We start from the raw sequence: 27352 nt of genomic DNA on the forward strand, positions 1-27352 counted from the left end.
ATCCTCAGCTGATTGGAGCACTGATTTGATCCTCTGGGTTGCTTTTAACTGCCATGTCTTTTCAGGAGCATAATGGTGCCACTCATGAAAAACACTGCATATCCCTGGTTCCTCTGCCTCTGGAGGTCTAGCCTGAGCCTTCTTCCTTGTAGTTTTAACCTCCTGATTATGGTCCCACCATAAGTCCACTCCCTCTTCTATGCCATAATCCTTCAGATATTTGAAGACTGCTATCGTATCTCCCGTCAGTCATTTCTTTTGTAGGCTATTCATACACAGATCCTTTAACTATGCCTCAAAGGGCTTGGTTGTTGAGGTTTTCCTACTAACGATTAAGACTGCTATTGTACCTCATCATTTTGGCCGGGTGAAGAGGTTGTATTTGATGGTCTCCTTTCACGTGCTTGATGCAAATCGCCTGGGGGGAGGATCCTGCCCGGACTTGTTTCTTACTTCCTCTTTTTTTCTCTCTGCCGATATGTAGCAAGCCAGGCTTGCTCTCAATGAGAGCTAAGTCCTTTAAATATGTTTTGCTTTTGTTTTGCTTTTTGTAAATAAATTATTTTTATAGAAATGCCTGGTGTGTGTGACTTTTCTGATCTCTCCTGGGCTAAAGGCTTTCCCAGCAATCTGCCAACATTGGTTTCCAGACCATCTCACCTTCTTGGTAGCACTTCTGAAGTTGCTTCAAGGTGTCACTGTCATTCCTGAGCTGTGGTGCCTAGAACACAGTATTCCAAGTGGAGTCTGACCTGGGCAGAGTAGAGTGGAACAACTGCTCCCCATGATCTGGACTCTGTGGTACTGTTCATGCACCCCAAGATAGCACTTTTTTTTTTGTGGGTTACACCGCTGAGCTGCTGAGCTTGCCGATCGGAAGGTCGGCGGTTCAAATCCGCGTGATGGGGTGAGCTCCCATTGCTAGTCCCAGCTCCTGCCAACCTAGCAGTTCGAAAACATGCAAAGGTGAGTAGATTAATAGGTACCGCTTTGGCGGGCAGGTAACGGCGTTCTGTTTAGTCATGCCGGCCACATGACCACGGAAGTGTCTTCGGACAAACGCCGGCTCTTCGGCTTTGAAACGGAGATGAGCACCGCCCCCTAGAGTTGGACACGACTGGACTTAATGTCTAGGGAAACCTTTACCTTTACCCTATGTCATGTACTGGCTCATGTTTAACTTGTGGTTGAAAAGAATGCCCAGATCTTTCCCACAAGAACAACTGCTAAGCCAGGTCTCTCATCTTATGCTCTCTTCAGTTCAACCTATTGCTTTTCATTGTTTAAATGTTCTGTTTTTTCATTTAAAGTGTTAGCCACCTCTCCCAGCTTTGGATTGTCTGCAAAATTATTCAGCACCAATTGCTGGATCTGTCCTACAAGAACAGATACCGGTATTGGGATGATATCAGTAATAAACAGTATTTATAAACTTACTGAAGCCAGTTAGTGGACAGCTAGGACCAACTGAATTGGAGCAGAGCATAACACAGAGGTGCATACAGAAAAAGAATATTATCTAAAATAGCTGCAATGAGCATGTCAGAGAAACACAGGTTATTGATCTTACACACTCAGCCCTCCCCAGCATAAAGAATCACACACTTAGACATAGCAGGTTTAAAGTAAAGTAAAAAGAGTCTTACTGACTTTTACTCTTGGTTCTGTTACATCCATCTCTGGTGGGAAAGTGATGTTCCTTGTTTCTTCTGTTCTTTAACTATACTTAGTGATCTCTTAGCCCCAGAGTTGCTAAGAGCTGCATGGAAGAAAGGGCTAGGCACATGGCTTTAGGTCCAAGATGGAGACAGAGGAGAGCAGCATGCTTGCTGCCTCCTCAGTAGGTGGAAGAAGGTAGAAGAGAGAGAGAGGAAGAGGGAGTGGCAACAAAACAGCTTCGAGAAACACGGTGAATTGCATCTTGGGATCAACTCATTTACATGCTAATGAGGCATGCCGGATTTGCCAGGACCTCCAACACTTACAAACATAGCACAATGTATACATTTCTCCGAAGAGTTTTCATTTAGTTTTATTTATGGTCAAAGACCAAAATAGCAAATATAATTTAAAATTTGGCATTAGATAAAACAGTTTTAGCATATAAAATAATTGGTAAATATTACGTAGAACATTTAAACTCTAGCTTATTGATATGTTACTTGGGACCTTGCTTTTACTACCACAGTTAAAAATTTGACTGTTGCTACTATAATTTTAGGATATCAAGTAAAATTTTAACATATTCAGAAATATCTCTTCCTGGTCTTGATTTTAAAATAGGCCAGATAACATCCTGCTCGAAATTCTTGTAAAATTCATAGGATAGTAAAATATGATCCACCTTGTGTCAACTCTTAGCAACCACATAGACAGATTTTCTCCATGATGATCTGTCCCTAACCTGGTTCTTTAGATCTTCCAATGGTGAACTGATCACTACTGCAACTGGGTCCATCCACCTTGCTGCTGGTTGTTCTCTTCTACTCTTTCCTTCCAACTTTCTCAGCATTAGAACCTTCTCCAGAGAGTTAGGTCTTTGCATGATGTGTCCAGTGTAGGATTGATTGATTGATTTGATTTGATTTCTATAGCCACCCATCTCAGCAGGATAATTTGAACCTGGTCATTTGTGCCTCCAGTGAGAACTCTGGGTTAGTTTGTTCAGTGTTCCAAATGTTTGTTTTCTTGGCTGTCCACAGCATTCTCAGGAGTCTTCTCCAACAGCAAAGTTCAAAGGAGTCAATACTCTTCCTATCCTGCTTCTTCAAACACCAACTTTCATTTCCATAGAGTGACACAGGGAATACCATTGCTTACACTATTCTGATCTTTGTCGTATAGACATATCATAACATCTGGATATTTTTTCCAAGGCCTTCATGGCTGCTGTACAAAGTGCTAATCAGCAGCATATGTCTTGACTACTTGTTCCTTTACTGTTGATAGTTGATCCTAAAAGGCAGAAGCTATCTACCACTTTGATACCTTCATTATCAATTCTAAGGCTGCTTGTTGTACCTGTTGTCATTAGTTTGGGCCTTCTTTATATTTAATTTTCATCCCATTTTTTTTCACTATGCTCCTTGACCTTGCAGATGCTTTGCATTTTTGGTTATTAGAGTAATAACATCAGCATAGTGCAGGTTATTGGTGTTTCTTCCTCCAATTTTAAAACCATGCTTATCCTCTTCCATCCAGCTTCTCTTAATATATATTCAGCATATAGGTTGAATAAATAAGGGGAGAGTATACAACCTTGTCTCATTCCTTTGCCAACCTAGAGCCAGTCTGTTTTGTGAGGACAATGAGATGTTCTGGGCTTCCCATTTTTCTAAGCACATTCCACAGCTTTATGTGATTGACATAATCAAAGACCTTTCTATAATTAATGAAGCACATATTGACTTCTTTTTCATGTTCTTTGGCTTTCTCAATCATCCATGGGGCTGCGGTGGCTCAGTGGTTAAGACACTGAGTCAGAGGACCATTAAGGTTGGCAGCTTGGCAGTTCAAAACCCAAAAGTGTGAGCCATGTGACGGAGTAAGCTCCTGTCAACTTGGCCCAGCTCCTGCTAACCTAGCAGTTTGAAAGCATGCAAATGCAAGTAGATGAATAGGTACCACTTCAGTGGGAAAATAACAGGGACATGAAAGGAGCCCTCTTGGAGGTCCCCTGGGCAACGGTAACGTCACCAGCAAATCCTTTCAATACAGAAGCGCCTTGGTGGGTGCTTCTGACATGAAAAAAAAATCATCCACTGTGCATCAGAAATAATGTCTCATGTTCCTTGGCCTTTTCTAAAGCCAACTTAAACAATACCACTCCAGGAACAAAATCTTTGAGAGACAGGGATCTTTTGAAATCTATTGTATAGCATATTTGATGGCAACACATTTAATCTGGCTTTTGAAAAGGATATTCTGTATCTACTTAAATGTAAACATAGATTGCTAAAAGTATATTTGTAATTTATTCCAAAAGTCAGGTAAACACGGAACCTTGGCTTTTGCCATTAATTTCTGTACAGAGTTATCCCACAATCATTGTTTAATACAATAAAATGCTGATGTCATAATCCTGGAAAACAAATAATCAGGGTCAATGCCAATCTGACTAATCTTTTGGGCCACCTGGTTAAACCATGTGTCTACAAAAGAATAATTTGGGATTTCACGTAGCAATCCTTCCTTGTTTTCAAAAACGGATATTTGTGACCAAAACTTAATAGTACTTAGCCAAGCTTTTGGTTTCAAAGGGAATTGCCCAGTTTCCAGAACAACAGAGTTCAGAACATAACTTGGAACTTTTAAAAGATATCTTAAAATTTTACCTGCATTAGGGTTTTATGTTGTTCTCGACAACTATAATCCAAACTGGAGCTCCATATAAAATTTGAGATGCAATTTTGCATTAAAAACCTGTATTGTTACAGAGACAAATCTCCCCCCATTTGAATAAAAATATTGAAGCAAGGCCATCAAAGATTATTATTACTATTTATTATTATTATTATTATCATCATCATCACCAACAGTCAATTGCAAAGGCAGCTTTACTTGGAACAGCTTACATCCTGCAACAATACCTTTAATATTATTAAATAACAACATCTGCCTATCCCAGGTCCTTGGGAAGGACTCAATAGGTGGACAAATATGCCAAATCCAGTCTAAAGATCTGGTGGACTGTGCAAGCAACCTTAATTTATTAAATTTATATGCTGCCTGACTCCCAGCGACTCTGGGAGGTTTACAATTGTTAAAATGTTTCAGAACACAAGCACAACACAAAAGAACAATGACGGCAAAGAAAACAAACTGGAGAGGAACAGAAAGGAAGAATGAGGCATCAGTCCTCTCCAAAGGCCTGGGGAAAGAGCCAGGTCTATAAGGCCCTTCAAAATACCAGTAGGGTGGGAGATGTTTGAATTTGGGGGGGAACCTCATTCCAGAGGACAGGCACTGCTAAAGAGAAGGCACAATTCAAGGGTCCAGACAGATGGCATTGCTTAATCAATGGAACCCAGAGCTTGCCAGCTCAAACTGGCTGGGCAGATACTATGGGAGACAGGCAATCCCTCAAGTAACCAGGTCCTATGCCATGTAGGGCTTTATAGGTAGCAACCAGCACCTTGAATCGCACCCGGAAGCAAACAGACAACTGGTGCAGCTCATGAAGCAGAGGTGTTACATAGGCATACTGAAACATGCCCATCACTGCCTGCATCACTGCTTTCTGGACCAGCTGAATCTTCTGGGTAGTGTTCAAGTGCAGCTCCATGTATAGCACGTTGCAGTAGTCAAGCCATGAGGTGACCAGGGAACGAGTGACTTCCTGAAGAGCCCCCCAATCTAGGAAAGGGTACAACTGGCGCACCAGATGAAGCTGGGCAAAAGCCTTCCTGGCCTCAGCTGCCTCTTGCTCATTGAGCAGGAGCTGTGAGTCCAGGAAGACCCTCAAATTGTGCACCATCCTTGAATGGGGAAGTGCAACCCCATTCAAGTTCAAACTTGGAATATCGCCAGATCTGGGTGGTCCAAACACCCACAGCCACTCGGTCTTGGTAGGATTGAGTTGGAGATGGTTCCTCTCCATCCAAACCCTCACAGCCTCCAGGCACTGGGATAAAACCTCAGCAGCCTCACTTGGCCAGCCTGGAATCAAAAGATATAATTGAGCATCATCAGTGTACTGATGGTACCAAACCCCAAACTGGCGGATGACCTCACCCAGAGGTTTCATGTAAACACTGAAAAGGAGAGACAATAGAACCCTGTGGCACCCCACAAATGAGAGGCCTAGGGAATGATCTCACCAACACCAACTGGAACCAGCCCCGGAGAAAGGAAGAGAGCCACCATAAAATGGTGCCCAATCCCCAACCCATGGAGCCGGCTCAGAAGGATACCATGGTCAATTATTTTGAAAGCTGCTGAGAGATCAAGGAGCACAAGGATGGATGCACCACCACCATCCTGGCTCCGCCCCAGGTCACCAAAGCTAGTACTAAATCCCAGCCTGAAACCTGGCTGAAACAGGTCTAGATAATTCATTTCCTCCAGAGTTCTCATCGGCTGCATACGTGAAAGGGAAGGTTGGAGACTGATCGATAGGTCTCTTGGGTCCAAGGACAGCCTTTTGAGGAGGGGGCACACCGCTGCCTCTTTCAAGGCTGGAGGCACCACCCCCTCCATCAACGAGGCTGACACTACTGCATGGACCCAACTGCAGGTCACCTCCCTGGCCACTTTCACAACCCAGGAGGGACCTGGATCCAGTAAGCAGGTGGTCAAGTTGACAGCACAGAGAGCTCTGTCCACTTCCTCAGGAGTCACTGGCTCAAACCCATCCCAAATCACTCTACAGACTGTACCCCAGGCACCTCAGCCTGCTCTGTCCAGTCAGAGTCCAAGACAGAGTGAATCCAAGTGACTTTATCCACCAGATAGCCTGAATAATCTTCACAACAGCCCAGCGGGTGTTCTGGTAACTCCTTCCAAATAGGGAATGGGTTACCCTAACCAGGGCCATTGGACGGCTATCAGCAGACATAAAAGGGCAGAGAAATATTGACGTTTTGCCACCCTTATCGCCATGAGGCAATTCCTAAAACAAGCTCTTATCCATGTCCAGTCAGATTTACTTCGAGTCTTCCTCCAGCGGTGCTCCAGACATTTCTTCTGGTGCTTCATCTCCCAGAGCTGCTCAGTAAACTTTTGCTTTCAGAAGTACTGCTTTGCAGTGATGTTGCTAGGACAGAGCATGGTTAATGACATGCTCAGATACTTAAAATTCTTGACTAGTGACCTTGAATTTTCCAGCTATACTTTTTGATTTTTTTCGCAAAAACCAAAATTATGGTTTTATCATAGCTGTTTTGTAGTTGATTTTCTTGGCAGCACTTGTCTAGTGCTTCAAACCTAATCTAGTACGTGAAAGTAGAACAGCATCATCTGCATATAACAAGCCACAAAACTTCCTTTTGGCTAATAATGGGCAGTGGCCATCAACCTGAAGTACTGTAGTGTCCAGTTCATTGACATAGATATTAAATAGGGGAAGTAGGACAGATACACCACCTTTATCTCAAGTCTGCCAGAGATCATCCACATGCACAATAAATGCCATCTTAGTACTATAATCCAGCCTGAAATCTGACTGAAAAGGGTCAAAGTTACTCATTTTTTCAAAGGCCATTTGGAGCTGCAAGCCTACTAAAAAGGGAAGGTTGAAGAGTGGACCACTGGATCCAGCAATGGCTTCTTAAGGACAGAACCACCACTTCCTCTCTTGAAAGGATGCATTCCTCCTGTTTCAATCCAACTACATGCTCCTGGGAGATCTTAACCAACCAGAGACATGGATCTAAAATACAGGTACAGGATTCAAAGCCTTAAGGACTCTGTCCACTTCTCAGGACCACTAGGCTCAAACTCTCTCCAGAGAATCAAGCAAGACCATGCCCCAGTCAATTCCATTGGATCTGCACAGCCAGAATCCAAGCAACTTTACCCAACGGATCCCTAGAATAGTCTTAAAGCAGCCCTACAAGGGTTCCCTCAGCCCCTCCATGCCCAGGAGAGACCAAATCACCCAAAATAGGGTTGGTGTCCAGTTATCTGCAGATGTGCTAAGAGCAGAGAAATAGGTGCATTTCACTAGTTTTATTGCCACAAAGTGATCTGTATTTGTCCCCACAAACCTTTCCTTCTTCTCCCACCTGGCCACATTGTATGGTTAAATTTTGAAATACAGGTAGTTCTTGTTTAGGGACCACAGTTGGGACCAGCAACTCCATTGCTAAATGAAGCATTTGCTAAGGGGGAAATTGCATGACCGCGACTGAGCTTTCCTTTTCCTGACTCCTTTACCCTTTGGAATGCTCACTACGGTGCTGGGATAATTAAGAAGGGAATTACTGTTTGTACCAATCGAAGCAAATATTTGTAGCTCAGGGTTGAACTGTGGAGTCCTTGGTGCTCTCTGAGCCTTGTTGTTTTCTTGCAGACGTTTCATTGCCAGACTAGGCAACATCTTCAGTGCAAAGGAGTGGGCCTTGCTCTCAGTTTATATACTCAGTGGCTTGCCCTGCTTGTGTTGGTAGGGGTGTTGTTCTCTCCTTGGGAGTTCTTTGATTGGGCTGTTGTTTGCTGCTTGGCTGATTGCCTGAGTTAATAGTTCCTTGATTAGGGGGTATTGTGCTGTTTGATGGTTCATCTGGTGTTAATCCTAGTGTTTGCATTTACATTCATGGGAGAGGAAGAGATTACCTGGGGGGAGGGGGAATGGGTCAGACATGGAGAGATTGCCTACAGAAATTCCTTTTCTTTTCTCTCCCTCAACTCTCAGAGCAAAGAGATTGGAGACGAAGGGATTACAAAAGAGTAAGCAGGCACGCAATGAGGAATACACCAGGCTGTTTGAATAGCATGCTTGTGGCTGCTGGTGCCATCACATTGCTTTCTATATGTATTCCCCAGTGTGTGCCGGCTTGTGCTCTTGTATCCCCTTCCTCTCCAGTCTCTCTGCTCTGCAAGGGACTGGGGGAGAAAACAACAGGTCAGGCAGAAGACAATGCGCACTGACTGTAACGGTGATCACATGACTGAGGGACAGTGTGAAGGTCATAAATGCGGCCATTGATCATAAAGCTATTTTTTCAGCACTGTCATAACTTTGAATAGCCACTGAACAAAGAAGTCAGTAAACAAGGACTACCTGTATTTCCAAGTACATATCATATAAAAAAGCAAACCAACAATTGTTGACCAAATTTGGGCATGACTTCATTTTATTGCTCTACATAGCTTGCTTTGACCAACCAGGGGACCAGAAGCCTGGTAGTTCATATATTTGGATGATCTTTGGGCCTTTCCCCACATGTACCTCCCGCCAGTATGAGAATGCCTGCCCTGGCAGCATCTTTTTTCTCCCATGTTTCCAGGCTGTTGCTTTCATCTTCTTCTCAGCCCATGAATGAGATTGGCTAAGTTGTCCTTAGTGGCCCCTGTATAAAAGTACATTTTCCCCTTTCAAGCCAACGGCATTTAACGGCAGCCCCAAGGCGTATAAATAAACAAAATTGTTACCGATTACACTGAGGCAACTTCAGGTGAACAGTAGTAGGTTAGGTCAGGACTATTTCTGTAATTTATTTATTTTTTCTGTTCGTTTGTGGTTGGCTTTAGTTTTGGTATATTGTAAACCACCTTGAGTCTTTTGACATATGGCAGCATCAAACTGGCTGAATAAATAAATGTGGAAGGTGCCTTGTCTCTCACAGTCTTCTCTTTGAACAGCTGCTACAGAAGACAGGGTGCATTTGAAGACCAGAGTTAAAAGAGAAAACAATTGTCTGTCAGCACTAAGTGAACCAGAGGTAAAAAAGTCATCTTCCCCATTTCAGTAAGATCTATTCATTTATGTATTATGTATTTATGTATTTGGTAAGATGTCTTTGTATTTCAATTATATTAATCTTGTTTAAATTTGTATTCATATACGTAAATCAGCATATGCAAGTGTTACTCAAGTCTCTGCCGTTTTATTTTGATTATGTTTCAGCTAGCCTTTGGGTTTTATTTAACTGCATTTTGTATATCCATCGTTTCTTTTCCTATGCTGAATATATCCCTGGCAACATGTGATAAAAAGTTGACAGTCTTTTTCAAAACAGAGGGTTTTATCAGTGTTATACTGTCTTGTAATCTACTTTTGTCTAGCAAAAATGATTTACTTTGTGAATGTGAAAGAGATCAGTGCTTTCCTGATGTTGGCATTCAGTTATTAAACCATTTAAAATATATCCTACATAGCACACATCAAATCAGTATTTTTATTGTCATCTTGCTAGAACTGCAACATATCAAATACCATGCAGAAGGCTTGGCTGTATATATCACAGCATAAGCTGGCATAACTTTTTGGCTGAAAGGGAGATCCTCTGATACATACAGGTTTGAATCTTAGTCCTATATTATAGGTGATGGTTCAGTATCTACTGAAGATGGCCACAATTTGCTCACCATCTCTTGGCTTGTAGCTGCCAACACCTGCAAACATAAGAAAGCAATGTTGAAAAATAGATAGTGCTCCCCAAATTAGATATTGTATAAGCCTTTATATGTGCAGATGTTTGAAAGAAAAAAAAATGATTGACCATGGAAAAACTAGACAAGAGGAAAATCGACTCATTAGAGCTGTGGTGTTGGAGAAGGCTCCTGCGCATTCCTTGGTCAGCAGAGGTGACAAACAAGCAAGAACTGGAGCATATAAAACCCGACATATCACTGGCGGGCAAAATCACAAAACTCCACCTTATTTATTTTGGCCATGTCATGTGGTCAAACTTGCTGGAAAAGGCAGTTATGCTCGGAATGGTCAGTGGTAAAAGGAAACAAGGCCGTCAAAAAACACGGTGGCTAGACACCATCAAAACTAACAGCCAGAGCATGAAACACCTAAAAGAAGCTGTACAAGATCAGAAAATGTGGAGAGAGCTGGTCCATAGAATCTCCAAGAATCAGACATGACTGAATGGATAGCATCATCATCATCATCACCATCACCATCATCATGTTTGAAAAGCACTTTTACATTAGATATATGCAGCTACTGAGCTGCCCTCCATAGATGGCCATAGCCAGCCATGATGAGGAAAAAAGACAATATTGTGGAAGAAAGCCTTGCAGTGGACAGCATGAGCACTTTCTTCCCTTTTTTTTCCTCCCCTGGGAATTTAAGGCAGCCTGAGGAACATTGCACCACACCTGTTTTCAAAGTATAGAAGGAAACTGCTGAGAGCACCAGAGTGTGGGTGTGTTTGGGGTAAGATTTCTGTCATGCTGGAGAGCAGAAAGGAGGAATTTGCAGCTGAGGGAGTGGAGTAGCTGTCAGCTCAACAGGCAACTGATGGTAAAGGAGGAACAGGCTTGGACTTCACCAATCCAGCCGCAGACAAGCTGAAAGGAGAAGCAAGGACCAGCAGCTTCAGTTCTCCAGCAGCAATGCTGAGGAGCTAGGAGCAACATTGAAACAGCAGCTGGCAAAAGACTTTCTTTTTCTCACCCCAGCACAGACTGAGAAACTGCCAAACCAACACTTCAGCAGCAGTTTAGAATAGCAGCTGAAAGCAACAGAAGTCAACCTGAAGGTGGCTAAATGGTGGCTAAAGACTTTGGTGTAAACTCAAAGCAATGAAGATAATAGACACAGATGTTATTATAGGTATAGTGTAAGATAGCGTAAGTTTTGTAATAAGTGCTAAGGAGAAAATAATTTATTTTTCAATAAATGCCTCCCTGGGGAAATACGGGAGACATAAAAGGAAGTCAGTTTGTTGCTGGTCTGTACCATTTCCTGAAGAAAAACCCCTCACAGATATACCTACTGTAAAGGTGCAAACCCACTCAAATGCCTAAGTCATAGGGTTTGGGTCATGATGTCATGAGCACACTTTGCCCCATGCCCCCCAAAGGATGCCTATGCTGCAGCTGCCATGTGAGGCCAGCCAGAGACACAGCTGCTTTAAAGAGGAGCAAACAAGGGCTACATTCTCACTTCCAAGTCCCCTGAAGCAGCTTTTTAGAATCAAATCTAAAGCACTGAATAGTCCTATCCCCTATAACAGCCTTTCTCAACTTTTTGACCCTGGAGGAACCCTTGAAATATTTTTCAGGCCTTGGGGAACCCCTGCACATTCAGGCTCAAATATAGGCCAGAAACAACAATATTATTATATTTGATAAAGTGTGTTCATGTGTAGGCCTGTATATATATATGCATTAACAATGTTCTTAAATAAAGAATGAAACTTACCTCTTTAATGTAAAGTTGCCTGAACTTGAAATAATTTTTTAAAATAAATCACGATCTCGAAGGAAACCCCTAGTTACCTCTTGTGGAACCCTGGTTGAGAAACCCTGTTCTATAATGTAGCACGTGCCACCTTTATGCATATGTATCACAGAACATCACTGGATAATGGTTAGGCAACCATTCATTATCCCAGTTAGTCTTCTCAGTCTCCAAGGTTCCCTCTATTTCCTTTGAATCTTCACTTCACCTTGCTATTGCACCCCTCAACCTCCTCCTTGACTTCCTTCTTTTTCTGGGGAACAACATTTCAGCTCTAACTTCAGCTAAATTGATTAACAAGACAGTAGCCTTGATTTTTCTTGACTTGCACATCAGTCACTAGGGTAAATAAGTAATATCTGCATATTATGTTTCCTCTGTGCTCCTTGCCCTTTGGGAATTGTGCCTTTGAACAGGCTCTCAGCTGGTTGCAGCACCTGGCAAATCTTGTCTGGGCTCAAAAGCTAAGCAGGGTCAAGGCTGATTAGTCTCTGGATAGGATACTTCTGGGACATGCCAGGGCCCTAGGCTAGTCTGGGAAGCTGGCAACACATTCCAGAAGAAGGCAATGACACATCGTTTCTGTGCTGCAGCTGCGAAAACTACATGGATATATTCATGAAGTCATGAGGAGTTGAGCTCAGCTTGAAGACTTTACCATCTGAACAGGCATCAACCTATTCTTTTTGGTCTTGTTGATTATTATTCTCCTATAGCTGCATATTCATTAACACATTAATCATAATTAACATAGGAGACAAAGGCTGCAGTTATGTGGAGAACTACATTACATCTTTTCAGGGCTCAGCGGTTTCCTTCTTCCCAGGATGATATACCTTGTTCAAGGGGTGTTTTGCCACGGAGGAACTGCCAGTAGGTCTTTTCATTGGTGCTGGCTTGGAGGCCGTGGATAGAGGTGACCATGGGGCCCCAAGATGTCTCCTCTGTTTCAAAGCTGCAAGATGCCAAGCTCATTACAAAAGTAGCAAGAAGGGAGGACGAATTAAGGAAGTGGTGAATTATATCATAGTAATTTAAGGGGAATATCACACAGACACACACCCACACATGCAAGAAAAAGGGGAAAGAAAAAGAAAAGATCAGGAAAGCTATAGGTGAAAATAGTTCATAAAAACGAAATGTTGAAATATATCCAGCCTTCAACCCCAAAGCCAGGAAGTAGGGTTTAAAATACATTGGTAGAACTTTAAAGTTGCATTCTTTCTCAAGTTGGTAATTTAGAAAGATCTTGTAGTTCACATCCTGGGTTGAATGACCTCCCCAAAATGTCAGAGTCAGCATCTATAATTATTAATTTATTAATTATTAATTATTCTACCAGGAGTCTACTTACCTGAATTCACTTGCATTAGCCTGTTTAGCAGCTTCCAAGACAGCGAGCAGCACAGAATCCTTTGGCACTTGCACAGTTACGGAATACGTGAAATGAGGTTCTTTTAGCTCATTGATTACAGTATAATGCACTGTTACTGCAAGGAAAGAGAGGAGAAGGCAGGTGAAATAACTCATTACATGCTTAATATCTAATGGCAGTCCTGGACTTGCCCAGCTGAGATGGGGGAGAGCCAATGACATGAGCTGAGGCTTGGTAGCAAAAATTGGCATGCATGTAAAGATGTTATAACTGTTTGTTACTATTGCTAGGAGTTGCAGTTGTTTTTCATCATTACAGATGATCCATTAAGGAGAAGCTGCAGATCCATAACACTGAGTTAAATGGATAATTCCAGGGTGGGCAATCCACAGCGACCTTTTTTTTTTTGGTGGATCCTAGAGACTTTCAAATTAAATAAAAAATTGCCAAACTTTGGTGGCATAATTTTGCAGAGGGTTGTGTGATTGTTCCTAATGTCATAAGACACTAAATGGCATTACTGTGTTCCCATCCTGCTTCCTGCTACCTTTGAATTCATCAAATAAAGGTTTTAAAGTATGACTAAAAAAATGTTTATCCTCCTTTAGCTCATCTGATTGCACCTATCTCCAGGGAAGTGTTCCAAATGCACTCAGCTGGAATAAATATTACCAGGGAATGCCATTTTTACATCCAGCATTCCCTTTCTTCCAGAATAGCTCCCGTGTCTCCAGAACAATCAATAATAGCAAAGCTATAGCTTTTCCTGGTGTGGAAATACGCTGATGGAAGAAAGTGGATCTACGATGCAGGCCCTTTTAGGCCTTGCTTCTATCTCACTAGCCAAAATTCCTGTTTTTCTCTCCTGCAGAGAATAGAGGAGATGCCAGAGGAGTTTCTTCCCACTGAAGAAGCTGCCTTACCAGTCTGAGAGGTACAGGTGATGCCCCTCACATCCAAGTAGGTTTTGCCCACCAGAGAAGGCAGGATCTGAGCAGCAGCAGCTGGACTGCTAAAGGCTCCCTCAGTGACCTCCCGCAGCACTTCTTTGAGGGTCTTTGGGCAGTTCCATTCACCAGCAGATTGGAACTCAGAAGTGACGTTAAGAGCCTGGAATCCGCAAGAGAGAGATGCTCAGGAGGACTCGGAGAGATGAAGACCAGATTCCTGGATTCTCTTCCCTTCCAAATGAAAGGTCAGATGTACCTGCATGGCGAGGCCAGTGCTATAGATGTTTCCAAGGATGCCGCTGTCCTGCTCTTCATTAAGGATTTGCTTTGTGATCCGGGCCAAGGCATCTTGTATGGTTTGTTTAAGGTTGCTCTGCTGAGATCCCTCATACACGGAGAACAGTGCCAGACTTGCCATGGCACCAGTATCTGTGAATCACATAGGACAAGGGATTGCCCAGTGAAAGGAAAGTCAGGAGTGTTTGCCAGGCTCAGAAGAGTGAAGGGTCTCTTTGGTGTAAGTGCTGGGCAAGCAGATATCAGAGAGAAGCAGGCCAAATTGAAAAGGGCTGTTTGTTACAAGTTGTCATGGTGGATAGAGTAATGGATAACAGGGATCCCTAGCTTATCAGTCACTTGGGCACCATGAAGCTCACAAGCGCCCCAGTCGTCATCTCTCGGTCCAGCCTACTTCCCAGGATCTTTACAGGGTAACATTAGGAGGGCTATCCTGAGGTCCTTGGAAGCTCAGAGTAAAAAGGTAGTTTAAATCTTACTCAAAATCATCCCTCTCTCCCTCTCTCTCTCTGTGTCTATGTCTGTTTGTGTGTGTGTGAAGCATTATCTTACCTACAGAGAAACGACCCTGGAATTTGAATTTATCATCCAGGGCTGCCTGGGCAAGGTAGATGGCAGCCGTTCCAAGTTCTGGACTTCTTTCCACACACAGAGCCAAAGTATCTAGAGCCAATTGGTAGTAGGTTGTCTTGGGCGTCCCACTAGTATCTGAAAGATAAACATGTTTATCAGTTATTCCCTGTCTGGTCACAGCAGACATCTACCCTCAGCCCATTACTGCTTGGAGGTTGAGTTCAAAACATAGGAGAAATAGAAAAGTCCTGTTAAAGCCTTTTTGGAGGAGGAGGAGGAGGAGATCTGAAATCGGAAACCTGATGTGACTCTGTAGGATCCCAGTGCAATTTATAACCCTGAGATGCAGGATTCTAAGTCATGCAAAATAACCTTTCCTCAACCAGCACTTTCCAGATCTATAGACATCAGTTCCAGAGTTCCCCAGCTGCATCAGAATCGAAGTCTCCACATCTGGAAGGTGTCCACATACTGTGGCTAGTGTATGGGCAATGGTTGGGTTTGTAGCTCCAGATTTTCCCCTCTAACATTTGGATAGCAGTAGGCACAAATGATGGGAAAATGATGAGAAGGAGCAGCAAATGTAGTCCAATTTTTCTGCTTCATGAGAGTTTATAATTCCACTGAGAGAATATCTCAAGAAAAACTATAGACTTCATCTAGGCATAGTTTACAGGTAGTTCTTGGGTTATGACCATTCGTTCAGCAACCATTCAATGTTACAATGACGCTGAATGAGGGGGACTTACGACAGCTTGACAGAGTTCCAGCCATCGCAGAGTCCCCGTGGTCACATGATTGCAATTTGGGTGCTTGGCACCTGGCTCACAATTACTATGTCGCAGCAAGCCACAGTACTTGATTGCGATTTCTGACGTTCCCTGCAAATTTCCCACAAGCAAAGTCAGTGGGGAAAATGGCAGGAAGTCAGAAGTCACAATCATATGAGGTCTTTGCTTAGCAACCCACACAGTCCTTGTTTAACAACAGCAACCAGGACCGCTGGAATTGTCTTTGCTAAGCAACACGGTCATGTGACATTGCACTGTATGACTGCTTCACTTAACAATGGAGTTCCTGCTCCCTATTGCCATAGTAACCTGAGGATTACCTCTATAACACTGCTTACTCCACAATACTGGCTTTTTGTTGAAAGTGTCCACTCTCTCTAGCACAGAACACTAACTGTGTTTTCAGCTTGAACTAAGGTGTACATCAGTGCAACGTCACCATTCAAAGACCTTGCAAAGATTTTGCTGTTTTTAGTAGGTCTGTACAGTGCTGATTGGCTGGAACAGGACTTTACAAAACCATCTTCTCTCATCATCACTACTCTGGATCAATTTTGAAAGTTATAAAAATGCATTTTCTTTCTGTTAATATATTGTTTTCTACTACAGATTAAGGTTACTATGGTAACTAATCATTTAGGCCGGGTGAAGAAATTGAATTTAATTGTCCCCTTTTCACGTGTTAATAGTTGCATTGCCTAAGAGAGGAACTTGCCTGAACTTGTTTTAGTTTCAGTTTCCCTTCTGTGTAGGCTTGCAGAGAATATGCAACTGAGAGAAATCTCTCCTCTCAGCAAACAGCCTTTAAATATGTTTTGCTTTCTGTAAATAAAATTATTTTTATAGAAATGCCTGGTGTGTGACTTTTCTGATCTCTCCTGGGCCAAATGCTTTCCTAGCACTCTGCCAACACTTTCCTCCTTCTTTAAAAAAGAGAGATAGCATACATTGCATAGAATAAATGTACAAGGGAATCAGAATGGACAGTGGAAACAGATATTGCCAGCCTGGCTAACAGAATGACTATAGCATAGACTGAGTATGATGATCCTAGATGACCAGATGGGTGCTAGCTTTCTGTTAATCTGGGAACCACTGGATATTGTTGGAGCAAAACCAGTGAATTCCATAGGTGACATTCGTAAAAGAGGAATTGCAATTTCAATTCTGCTGAGTCCCGTCCTTCCAACGCAGGGGTGGGGGAACAGCACAGAGAATTGGATCCATGCATTAATCATCTAAATTCTTATCTTGTCATCCAAGTGATAGGCAGGAATCTAATGCCCATTTGTCTTCTTACCAATATTCTGAATCTCTTCCTTTGTTTTCTTCTCAAGGATTTGGACCAGATTGACATTATCTTCTGGTGTGCAGACATCAGTGGGATCCTGACAGGAGGACCGAAGAGCTAGGACATTAAGGGCCACTTTGCCAGAGGTCATCTCTGCAAGAAGGGATGAGAAAGGACAGAGACCACAAAGATTGAGTAAGCAGTCCTTTGGGAGCAATAAAGTACCCTTTCCCATCCTTACTGGGAGTCTAGAAACTGCAACCCAATACATCTGGGAAAGCTTTCTTAAAACTGGGGATATAACTGGGAGCCCCATCTGATTCTTCTTCCTTGTAGACATTACAGAACTTCTGGCTGATATTTTAAAGACAAACCAATGATAGGTTGTTTGGACTATAGTTCCTGGTGTCAAATGCATCAGACTCTAGTCCACCAAAACCTAGACCCATCATAAACTATGGCACAGGGTCCCATTGATTCTTCTCCTCTTCCCTCTATAACTGCCATCAAAGATGTGTTGGAAAAACAATCTTGAAAAAAGGTTCTGGAAGGAAGGAAGAAGAAAGAAACATAGTTTGTTCATGACAGATAGGTTTTTGGGGTTAAATTGTATGTTTTGTATAATTATTTTAATAGCTACAGGTAAACCACTTTGTGAAGTCTGTTTAAAAGCCAGTATACAAAGATCTTTTTTAAAAACAGAAATTAAAAACCTTAATTTGTGTTTTAGAAGGTTTAGAAACACAAGATTCTGTTTTCCTGTAAAGACTAGCCAGATCTTTTCCCTGGAATTGGCAGAAAAAATAATTAAGGGTTTTCTTTTCCTTACTTTCCCATCAGTAGCAATTTACCAGAAAGTCATGCCACACTTCGTAGGAAACTGGGAGTAACCAAGGAAAGGAAACTTAGTGGCGACTCTGGAATTAGAATTGGACTTATTTAGTGTTATTTAATTTAGGTATAGGTAAAGGTAAAGGTTTCCCTTGACATTAAGTCCAGTCGTGTCCGACTCTAGGGGGCGGTGCCCATCTCCATTTCAAGCCGAATAGCCGGCGTTTGTCCGTAGACACTTCCGTGGTCATGTGGCCAGCATGACTAAATGGAACGCCATTACCTTCCCGCCGAAGTGATACCTATTAATCTACTCACATTGGCATGTTTTCGAACTGCTAGGTTGGCAGGAGCTGGGACTAGCAATGGGAGCTCACCCCGTCACGCGGATTCGAACCGCCGACCTTCCGATCGGCAAGCTCAGCAGCTCAGCGGTTTAACCCGCAGCGCCACTGCATCCCAATTTAGGTATATCTTAGTCAAAAGTGGGATGTACTAGTGAAAAAAAAAAAATAACAACTTGAATTATCTCTCATGATCAAGCAGGCTTAGCAGGTTAGCCACAATTGTCAGAAATGACAGCTGAAATATTATTTCCTCTTTACAAAATGGAACAAATTAAAGATCTGAACTGGTTTATGTAGAAACCAATAAACAGGTTTACGTAGAAGCCTCTCATTTCAGGCATCATACCTGTTCCGGCTGTTTCTTTTATCAACCACACCAGTTTCTTTATCGCACTACGACTGTCGCCCTCAGCCAGGTTCAAAGCCATCAGGACACTGGGATCAGGTTTGCTTTGCAGGCTGGCCCAATTTTCCAGCTGAGTCTGGATGCCTCTAACCAACCATTGCTGATCGCTGGGGACAGCTGGAACCAAGACAGCCACAGGTTTATCAAGAATAGCACCTGTTCTTAGAGAACTCTGATTTAGCTTGTCCGTAGAATTGCTGTTCAGCCTCAGGAATGGTCTCTATTATATATTTCCTCTACATTTTGTAGCATTTGCTCCTTTTTTGCCTGCCCAAAAAAATTTGCCCACCAGGAATTCTGTACACAACAAGAATTACCTCAAATACATTGTATATGATCTATCTGTGCTATCGCCATACAACTGAGTTGTTAATATTAATGTAATAGACCCTGTTATTAATAAAATGTTGCAGAACCTGCCTGTGTGAAGCCTTTGGGCTTCAGCATTAATGATGTATGAAAAACAGGAATTGGCAGTCACAGACCTGGTGTAATTTCACATTTTAATTACCTTTTTGTACAAAACTACTTCCATGAAGGAAAGGTGGTCCAACCTAAACATCTTACGTATTGATATTTCATACAGTGCACAAACATTAGACATTTTTACATCTATTCTAGGGCTGCGCAAAGAGATGTTTCACACAGTACATTAGTGCAAATGAAGCACTTCCTTTCCAAGTGTTAAAGCAGCCATGTTCTTTGCAAGTCTCACTTGGCTGTGCAGACGCTTCCGGTGAGGCTGTCAGTGAAGGAATGTGGCTGTGCGTGCACATGGAGACACTCCGGGACAGCCTTTGAAACAGTTGCATGAGCCTTGTAAAGGACGTAGCTGCTTTAACACTTCAAAGAGGTGCTTTACAAAGCATCTCTTCTGAATCGTTTGTAGAGGCCTAATAGCACTTAAATATAGGGTTAACCCCGCCCCCACATGACTACCGTGACCCCCCAATTTGGAGATCCCCAAATGTGTTGGACTACAACTCCCATCATCCCTCAGCCAGGTTAGTCATCAAATTATTGAGCTGAAATACTTACAGCAAGTTCCTGAAGAAATGGAAGCCGCATTAGTGACTGTGCAGAACACACACAGGATAACAGTGAAGACGTACATTTGGGGCTAGGATGTGGGGCTGTCCTTTCTTTTAGGCAAAGCCTTCCTTGATGTGACAGAATATTGGAAGTCAATGGGGAAAACCTGCTTGGTCTTCCTTTATGTAGACTGCTGGGACAGCTCTGGTTCCTCCCTACCAACCTTTCACCTCCGAATAGCCACTTCGTTTCTAGCACTGTTGACTTTCCTTTGCTTATCTCACTTTCCTCAACATTGGGTCTGAACCAGTTTGGCAAGGGGATGCCAAAGAACAAATCCTTTCAGAGAAATTGGTGGGGCAGGTGTGCAGATTAGCAGAAGGAAGGCTATTGTACTGCATAGCTTGGCAAGCTGTTGCACATCACCTCTGAGAGAACAGCCATTTTCTAAGAAAGCATTTGCTGAGTCATGCATGTGGCACATGTTAATGGCTAGGGAGGGATAGATGCCACAGAAGAGAAGTTGGGTTGAGATGAAAAGAGGGAATTAAGCCTAACGGGACCTGTCCCTCCAAGCTTTCTTGTCCAGGAAAAATAGCACTGAATCTTCCATCACGGTCCATGCTCAAAAAGGCTAAAGAAAGTGCTGTGCTATGCTATGCTATGCTATGCTATGCTATGCTATGCTATGCTATGCTATGCTATGCTATGCTATGCTATGCTATGCTAGAGAAATAGGAGAGATGTAATAGAGCTCCTCCTAGCCCTTCACCACCACCCATATGTCACTGCATATGCCAAAACCATGCCTATTAAACATATACTATTGCTATAAATAATCATACGTGAAAAATAAGGCTGTTCAGTTCTGTTTAAAAATGCTAGTGTATCTGCAAGGAGGGGTGGAGTAGAACCATGTGGAAAAAACACAAATGAGTGGTCTCTCTCTGAAAAAGGGGGAAAATGTAACAATATACAAGAAGTAGGCCCAGGGCCGCAATAGGGGGCAACCGGGGCATGTGCCCCAGGTGCCGCGCTGGGGGGGGGGTGCCAAAATGAGTGGTGAGGGGGGCACCAAAATGAGTGCTGGGGGGGGCGCCAAAGTGGGCGCGGAATCCATGTTTGCCCAGGGTGACACAGACCCTAGTTGCAGCCCTGAGTAGGCAATTAGTTGATATTCCCTAAACTGAGAGTCAAGTAGGGAGCATTGTGGAGCCCTGTAGATTAGAACTGGTCCTGTAATTCCTATTTTGCATTCTCTAACTCCCTTGTTTCTGCCTTCTACTGGTAAACTGATTTGCTCATTCTGGACCTTCAAAGACATGCATACAAATAGAAAGAGAAGGGATTATCTTGCCTGCTACCCACAGAATAGGTGCTATCCAAGGGCCCCTGCAAACCCGAATCTTGCCTGATCCTCATTTGGATGTACTCTAGCAGAAAGAGAGCATGACTGAATATCAAGAAGATGAGAATCAGGGTGGATGTGGAGATGGAGACAACTGGAACTGACAAAATTGGTCTGAGGAAAATCCAATTCAGTCTTTTAATCCAATTACTGTATTAAAAATCCATCTTTAATAGCCCAATCTGTAGGAACTGGTAGGTGAAGCCTTTCAGGGCATGGGGTCTCTGTGAACTGCTGCAGAGTTCCAATAAAAGATCTAGGAAACGATATTGTACAAAACAGAGATGTGAATGACAAGCTACGCAATGAGTTTCAGAGGACGGATTAGTCTGAGTTCTTTCTGAGGAATCATTTCCAAAACATTTCCTTAAGTGGAGCAATTAGTATGAGTACTCTGAGGCAATGCTGCTTAAGACACAACAAAGGGACTATTGAGAGCCATAGTTGTCTTTTCAATGACTCAAGAAGTCAACTCATTGCGGAACACTGTAATAATACATTGGAAACAGAACCTGGGAGAGACATTGATAGTGGACACAATTCATTTTTCTTATCCGTCTAAGAAGCTGGTTGTATGGATAGCAGTACATAGACCTGTGCTGAACAGGAAAGAGAAAACAAAAAGCTGACTTGTGTCTTGGCAAGAAATCTGAAAAACCTGCCAAGAAAACTGCCGGGACTTGTCCAGGCCGTCTCCAAGAATCGGACACAGTTGAACAGATTAAAAAAAAAAGACTGTGATATGAAATAAAGATTGGTTAGAGTAAATCTGTTAATATTTATCTTATGCTTACAGGTAGAGATGTATCAATAAACCCTTTACCACGGAAGGAGATTATGTTCTTCCTTCCAAGGAAATTGATGCTGACTAAGCACTAATATTCCTGAAATTTCTCACCACTTAAAAGTGGAGTAGATGCAGCTAACAGTAGGAAAGCAAGGATGCAAGAAGTTTGAAGTTGATTACATCCATAAAGAAGCTAGTGAGGGCTAAGTTATCACAGCAGACTTCTGGTACTGAGGAAAATGTATTGTGTTTTCTAAGAGCACCTCTTGAAACAAATGAAATGTTGACCTAAGGAAATAGGAATCCAGGTGGCAGTGTCCAGTTTTTCCTACTCACCACAGCTAAGGCAGTGCTGTCCTTGGCTGAAAAGCAGGAACAGGAATCCCACCAGAGACCTCATCATCATGCAGGGCTATCATGCAGTGTGATGAGCACAGGAAGTACTTCTGCAGTGATTGAAAAGCCCAGGCAGAGGACTCCTCCCTTGTCCTGTCCTCCCATAACAAAGCAAGAGATGTTGGGCAATGCCTATTAATGTGGACATGGCCTCTAGGAAAGCACCGGCCGACACAACTGTGATGATAAGGCTGGACTTCAGTAAGTGAGTGCTCCACTCAAGGAAATGTTTTGGAAATGATTCCTCAGAAAGAACTCGGACTAATCCGTCCCCTGAAACTCATCGCATACCTTGTCATTCATATATCTCTGTTTTCACAACATCGTTTCCTAGATCTTTTACTGGAACTCTGCAGCAGTTCACAGGGACCCCATGCCTGGAAGAAGGGTGCTGAGTACCACTGAAAGATGACTCCCAGGGAATATTAAAAGTCCTGTTTTTTAAAATTTATCTTTTTATTGCTTTTTAATTAGTAACAAGGAAAAAAACAAAAAAAAAACAAAATGATAGCACAGATGGAGATATATACATTGTCATAAAAAGGGGAAAAAAACATAAAAAGTGCTTTACAAAAAAGTGGAAAAAGTGCACCAACAAAAATGAATGAATGAATGAATGAATGAATGAACAGAGTATAATATGACATAGCAGTAACCAGTTACAATTCTGTATTCTGTAACAGAAATATTATTCAGGAACATATATATTTCTAATGTTGTTTGTTGCTTATTCGTTTAGTCGCTTCCAACTCTTCGTGACTTCATGGACCAGCCCACGCCAGAGCTTCCTGTCGGTCGTCAACACCCCCAGCTCCCCCAGGGACGAGTCCGTCACCTCTAGAATATCATCCATCCACCCTGCCCTTGGTCGGCCCCTCTTCCTTTTGCCTTCCACTCTCCCTAGCATCAGCATCTTCTCCAGGGTGTCCTGTCTTCTCATTATGTGGCCAGAGTATTTCAGTTTTGCCTTTAATATCATTCCCTCAAGTGAACAGTCTGGCTTTATTTTCTGGAGGATGGACTGGTTTGATCTTCTTGCAGTCCAAGGCACTCTCAGAATTTTCCTCCAACACCACAGTTCAAAAGCATCTATCTTCCTTCTCTCAGCCTTCCTTATGGTCCAGCTCTCGCAGCCATATGTTACTACAGGGAACACCATTGCTTTAACTATGTGGGCCTTTGTTGTCAGTGTGATGTCTCTGCTCTTAACTATTTTATCGAGATTTGTCATTGCTCTTCTCCCAAGGATTAAGCGTCTTCTGATTTCCTGACTGCAGTCAGCATCTGCAGTAATCTTCGCACCTAGAAATACAAAGTCTTTCACTGCCTCTACGTTTTCTCCCTCTATTTGCCAGTTATCAATCAAGCTGGTTGCCATAATCTTGGTTTTTTTCAGGTTTAGCTGCAAGCCAGCTTTTGCACTTTCTTCTTTCACCTTCATCATAAGGCTCCTCAGTTCCTCTTCACATTCAGCCACCAAAGTGGTATCATCTGCATATCTGAGATTGTTAATGTTTCTTCCAGCAATTTTAATTCCAGCCTTGGATTCCTCAAGCCCAGCTTGTCGCATGATGTGTTCTGCGTACAAGTTGAATAGGTAGGGTGAGAGTATACAGCCCTGCCGTACTCCTTTCCCAATCTTAAACCAGTCCGTTGTTCCGTGGTCTGTTCTTACCGTTGCTACTTGGTCATTATACAGATTCTTCAGGAGGCAGACAAGATGACTTGGTATCCCCATACCACTAAGAACTTGCCACAATTTGTTATGGTCCACACAGTCAAAGGCTTTAGAATAGTCAATAAAACAAATAGATGTTTTTCTGAAACTCCCTGGCTTTTTCCATTATCCAGCAGATATTGGCAATTTGGTCCCGAGTTCCTCTGCCTTTTCTAAACCCAGCTTGTACATCTGGCAATTCTCGCTCCATGAATTGCTGAAGTCTACCTTGCAGGATCTTGAGCATTACTTGAGCATATTTCTAATACATTTGTATAACTATCATTTTTTTTAACCTACTGTAATTTGTATAAACAAGTCCCATATTTCATTATACTTGTCCATACAAAGTCTACGTCTATAGGCAATCCGCTCATAAGTGGCAAGTGCAATCAGATCCTCAATCCAATGAGTAAACAGGGCCATACTTTTATCTTTCTAATGCTGCAATATCAGTCTTTTAGCCATAGTAAGGGCATGCAGAATCCATTTACATTGTCCAGTTGTCAGGTTCCATGTACTAGGTGTGTGTATGTGTGTGTGTATGTGTGTGTGTGTGTGTGTGTATATATATTCCTCTGAAATATATATATATATTCCTCTGAAAATTTTAGCTTTTGTCGCAGTCTGATTTATACGGTCCACTACTTTCTCCCCAAACTTAGTAAGTATAGGGCATTGCAAAACCATGTGTTTTAAAGAAGCACTGTCCTTATTACATCTCTAACAGAATGTTGTCTTAGACAATCCTTTTCTGTACAAATGCACTGGAGTCCAATAAGTTCTAAATATTATTTTTGGTTGTATAAGTCATAGTTGAAGGTCCATTGACACTCTTGCTGTAGAAGTTAAGACGCTCTCCCATTGCTCTAGACAATATAGGAACCTCTAATTCTTTATTCCACTCATGTCTTAGCATTTGCATATCAGATTGATTTATTGATAACAAATATCTATAAAACTAATATTAAGGTTTTTTTAGTTTTAAAGGATTTAACAAATTGCTCTAGTATCTCAGGTGTCTCAGAAGCTGAAAATGTTGCTGGTCCAAACACTGCTATTAACAAATGTGGTAGCTGTAAATATTGCCACTGAGTTACATCTGGTAGATGATATTTATCTCTTAGCACAGCATAAGTTAAAAATTCATCTTCATCATCTATCAATTGATCCAAAGTCAATATCACCGTTTCCATCCAATTTTTCCATATCACCATCTTTCTCCCAATTTCTCCCATACAATCAATTTAACATGGGAAAAAGGATGGAATCTTTTTTAATTAGACATTACATTCCATAGTTTTCTAACTGGGCACATATAACACCGTTGCTGCACGAGCTGCACTAGGTGCCGGTTTGCCTCTGGGTCCAATTCAAGGTGTTGGTTATCACGTATAAAGCCCTACATGGCATGGGGCCAGGGTACCTGTCATGAGTAAGGATGGCGAGCAGGGGGCTCCCATCCAGGCTGTAAAGCGCATGCGTAGCACTGAGGAATTGGGCAGCCATTCAAAGAGACACAGATCGGGACCGCCTTAGCCTTTGGGGTTTATATGGCTGGGTTTTTCCCACACTTCTTTGGTTTGTTAGGATTCCTGTTACGTACAAGCAATAAAACATTAGAGACCAGTTCCTTGTCTCAGCGTGTTTCCTGGCAGTTAGGACATCAATCCTAACAAACTCCTACTCCCATCGAAAGAGGGAGGAACAAGAAATTAAGGAGAGACATTTGGAAATGTCTTCAGAAAACCAAGAAATGCGGCTCGCCATCCAACAATTGGCAGCAGCCCTGCAACAACACCAACAACAGGTAGATCTCCAGATCAACACATTACAAGCTGCCATGCTACAGCAGTTACAACAACCAGCTCCGATTAACCCACAACCGGCGCCAGTAGCAGCAGCAGCAGCTCCGCCAGTAGTCTTGAGATCCCAGGGCAGTCTACCAGAGAAGTTTGGAGGAGAAGCAGGACAGTTGAGAACCTTTCTCACACAGTGCACAATGTTTTTCGACAGCAGACCAGCAGAGTTTCCCACAGACAGAACCAGAGTCACCTTCATCCTAAGCCTGCTAAAGGGACCAGCAGCCAAATGGGCTATTCCCATGGTGGAGAACAATGACCCGATTCTCAATGACTAGCAGAATTTTCTGGCAGGGTTCCGAGCACACTTTGACGACCCAATCAGAGAGGCCACGGCCAGCCGGGAAATTCGGAAGCTCAAGCAAGGTAACAAGAGGGTGGGAATCTACATTGCTGATTTCAAGTTGTTAGCAGGAGATCTGGACTGGAATGAGAGTGCATTAAAAGACCAATTCAAACAGGGGCTGGATGAGGAAATTAAGAATGAATTAGTGCGCCAGGGAACACCAGCTACCCTAGAGCCTTATATCAGTTATCGGTGGTCATAGATGCCAGACTAGAGGAGCTCAGGCAGATGCAGCCGGGGAGAAGCAGGACCCTCAGAGCGTTTCCAGGATTTCCAGCTCTCTCCGTAGCATCCACTCACTCAGCACAAGATGAACCAATGCAGATTGGGGCGAGCAGGAGACTGATTTCCGAGGCTGAGAGGCAGAGAAGGAGAGAGTGCCCTTTGTTTCTACTGCGGAGCCCAGGGGCACATGGTGAGAGCTTGCCCAGCGAGAGGCCAAGCAACTTCAGTAAGACCCCCAAGGCAAGCAGCTGAAACAGGAACCATCTCCGCCTCTGCTTCCAACCAGGGAAACTCCATCAGTCTCCCTCCACAGAGCTCAGCAGGGAGACCATCAATCAATTAAGGAGGACTCATTCTGAGGATTCCAGGCAAGCCTTTTACTACTTACCCATAATCATGCACATCAGCCCAGAGCACCAGGTCAAGCTAGAGGCCATCGTGGATTCCGGAGCTTCAACAAATTTTATTGATGTGCAGACCGTACAACACTTCAACATCCCGACCAGAGAATTGCCATGCCCCATAGAAGTGGAGACCATTGACGGCCAGCCCCTCAAGGCAGGGCCGATTAGAAGACTCACAGAACTGGTGCAACTGACAACGGGAGACCACACTGAGTGGATCCAGCTTTATGTTACTGCATTGCTTAATGTGCCGGTAATCCTAGGCATGCCTTGGCTGAGGATCCACAACCCGTTGCTGAACTGGACTACAGGAGCAATCTCCTTCCCAGCTAAGGAATGCCAGCACCACAAGATTCAAGCTGCTCCACGCTCTCCAGCAACCAACGCAGTCACGGAAGCAGGGGGGGTCCAGTTGCCAGCCAAGCATGCAGATTTTGCAGACGTTTTCAGCAAA

General features: G+C 43.0%; 2 protein-coding genes across 2 annotated transcripts in view; one reads left to right on the forward strand and one right to left on the reverse strand.

Annotated features, from left to right (window-relative positions):
* The first annotated feature begins 3450 nt into the window (after positions 1-3450).
* The window catches only part of NDUFV1 (NADH:ubiquinone oxidoreductase core subunit V1), a 171451-nt gene continuing 147549 nt past the window's right edge, over positions 3451-27352 (forward strand). Inside the window, exon 1 of the mRNA XM_063289145.1 lies at positions 3451-3462. The gene's annotated coding sequence lies outside the window, so the exon portion shown is untranslated. The remainder of the gene's footprint in view (positions 3463-27352) is intronic.
* Positions 9826-19978, reverse strand: LOC134487374 (cobalamin binding intrinsic factor-like). Its single transcript, XM_063289139.1, has 9 exons — positions 19760-19978; positions 18662-18838; positions 17147-17290; positions 15035-15190; positions 14442-14614; positions 14159-14345; positions 13215-13350; positions 12697-12815; positions 9826-10056 (listed from the first exon to the last, which is right to left on the reverse strand). The coding sequence occupies exons 1-9, from the start codon at positions 19833-19835 to the stop codon at positions 9995-9997; spliced, it is 1230 nt and encodes a 409-aa protein (XP_063145209.1). The 5' UTR covers positions 19836-19978; the 3' UTR covers positions 9826-9994.

This window comes from Candoia aspera, chromosome 1 (assembly GCF_035149785.1).
Source record: "Candoia aspera isolate rCanAsp1 chromosome 1, rCanAsp1.hap2, whole genome shotgun sequence".
NCBI classification, from domain to species: Eukaryota; Metazoa; Chordata; class Lepidosauria; order Squamata; family Boidae; genus Candoia; species Candoia aspera.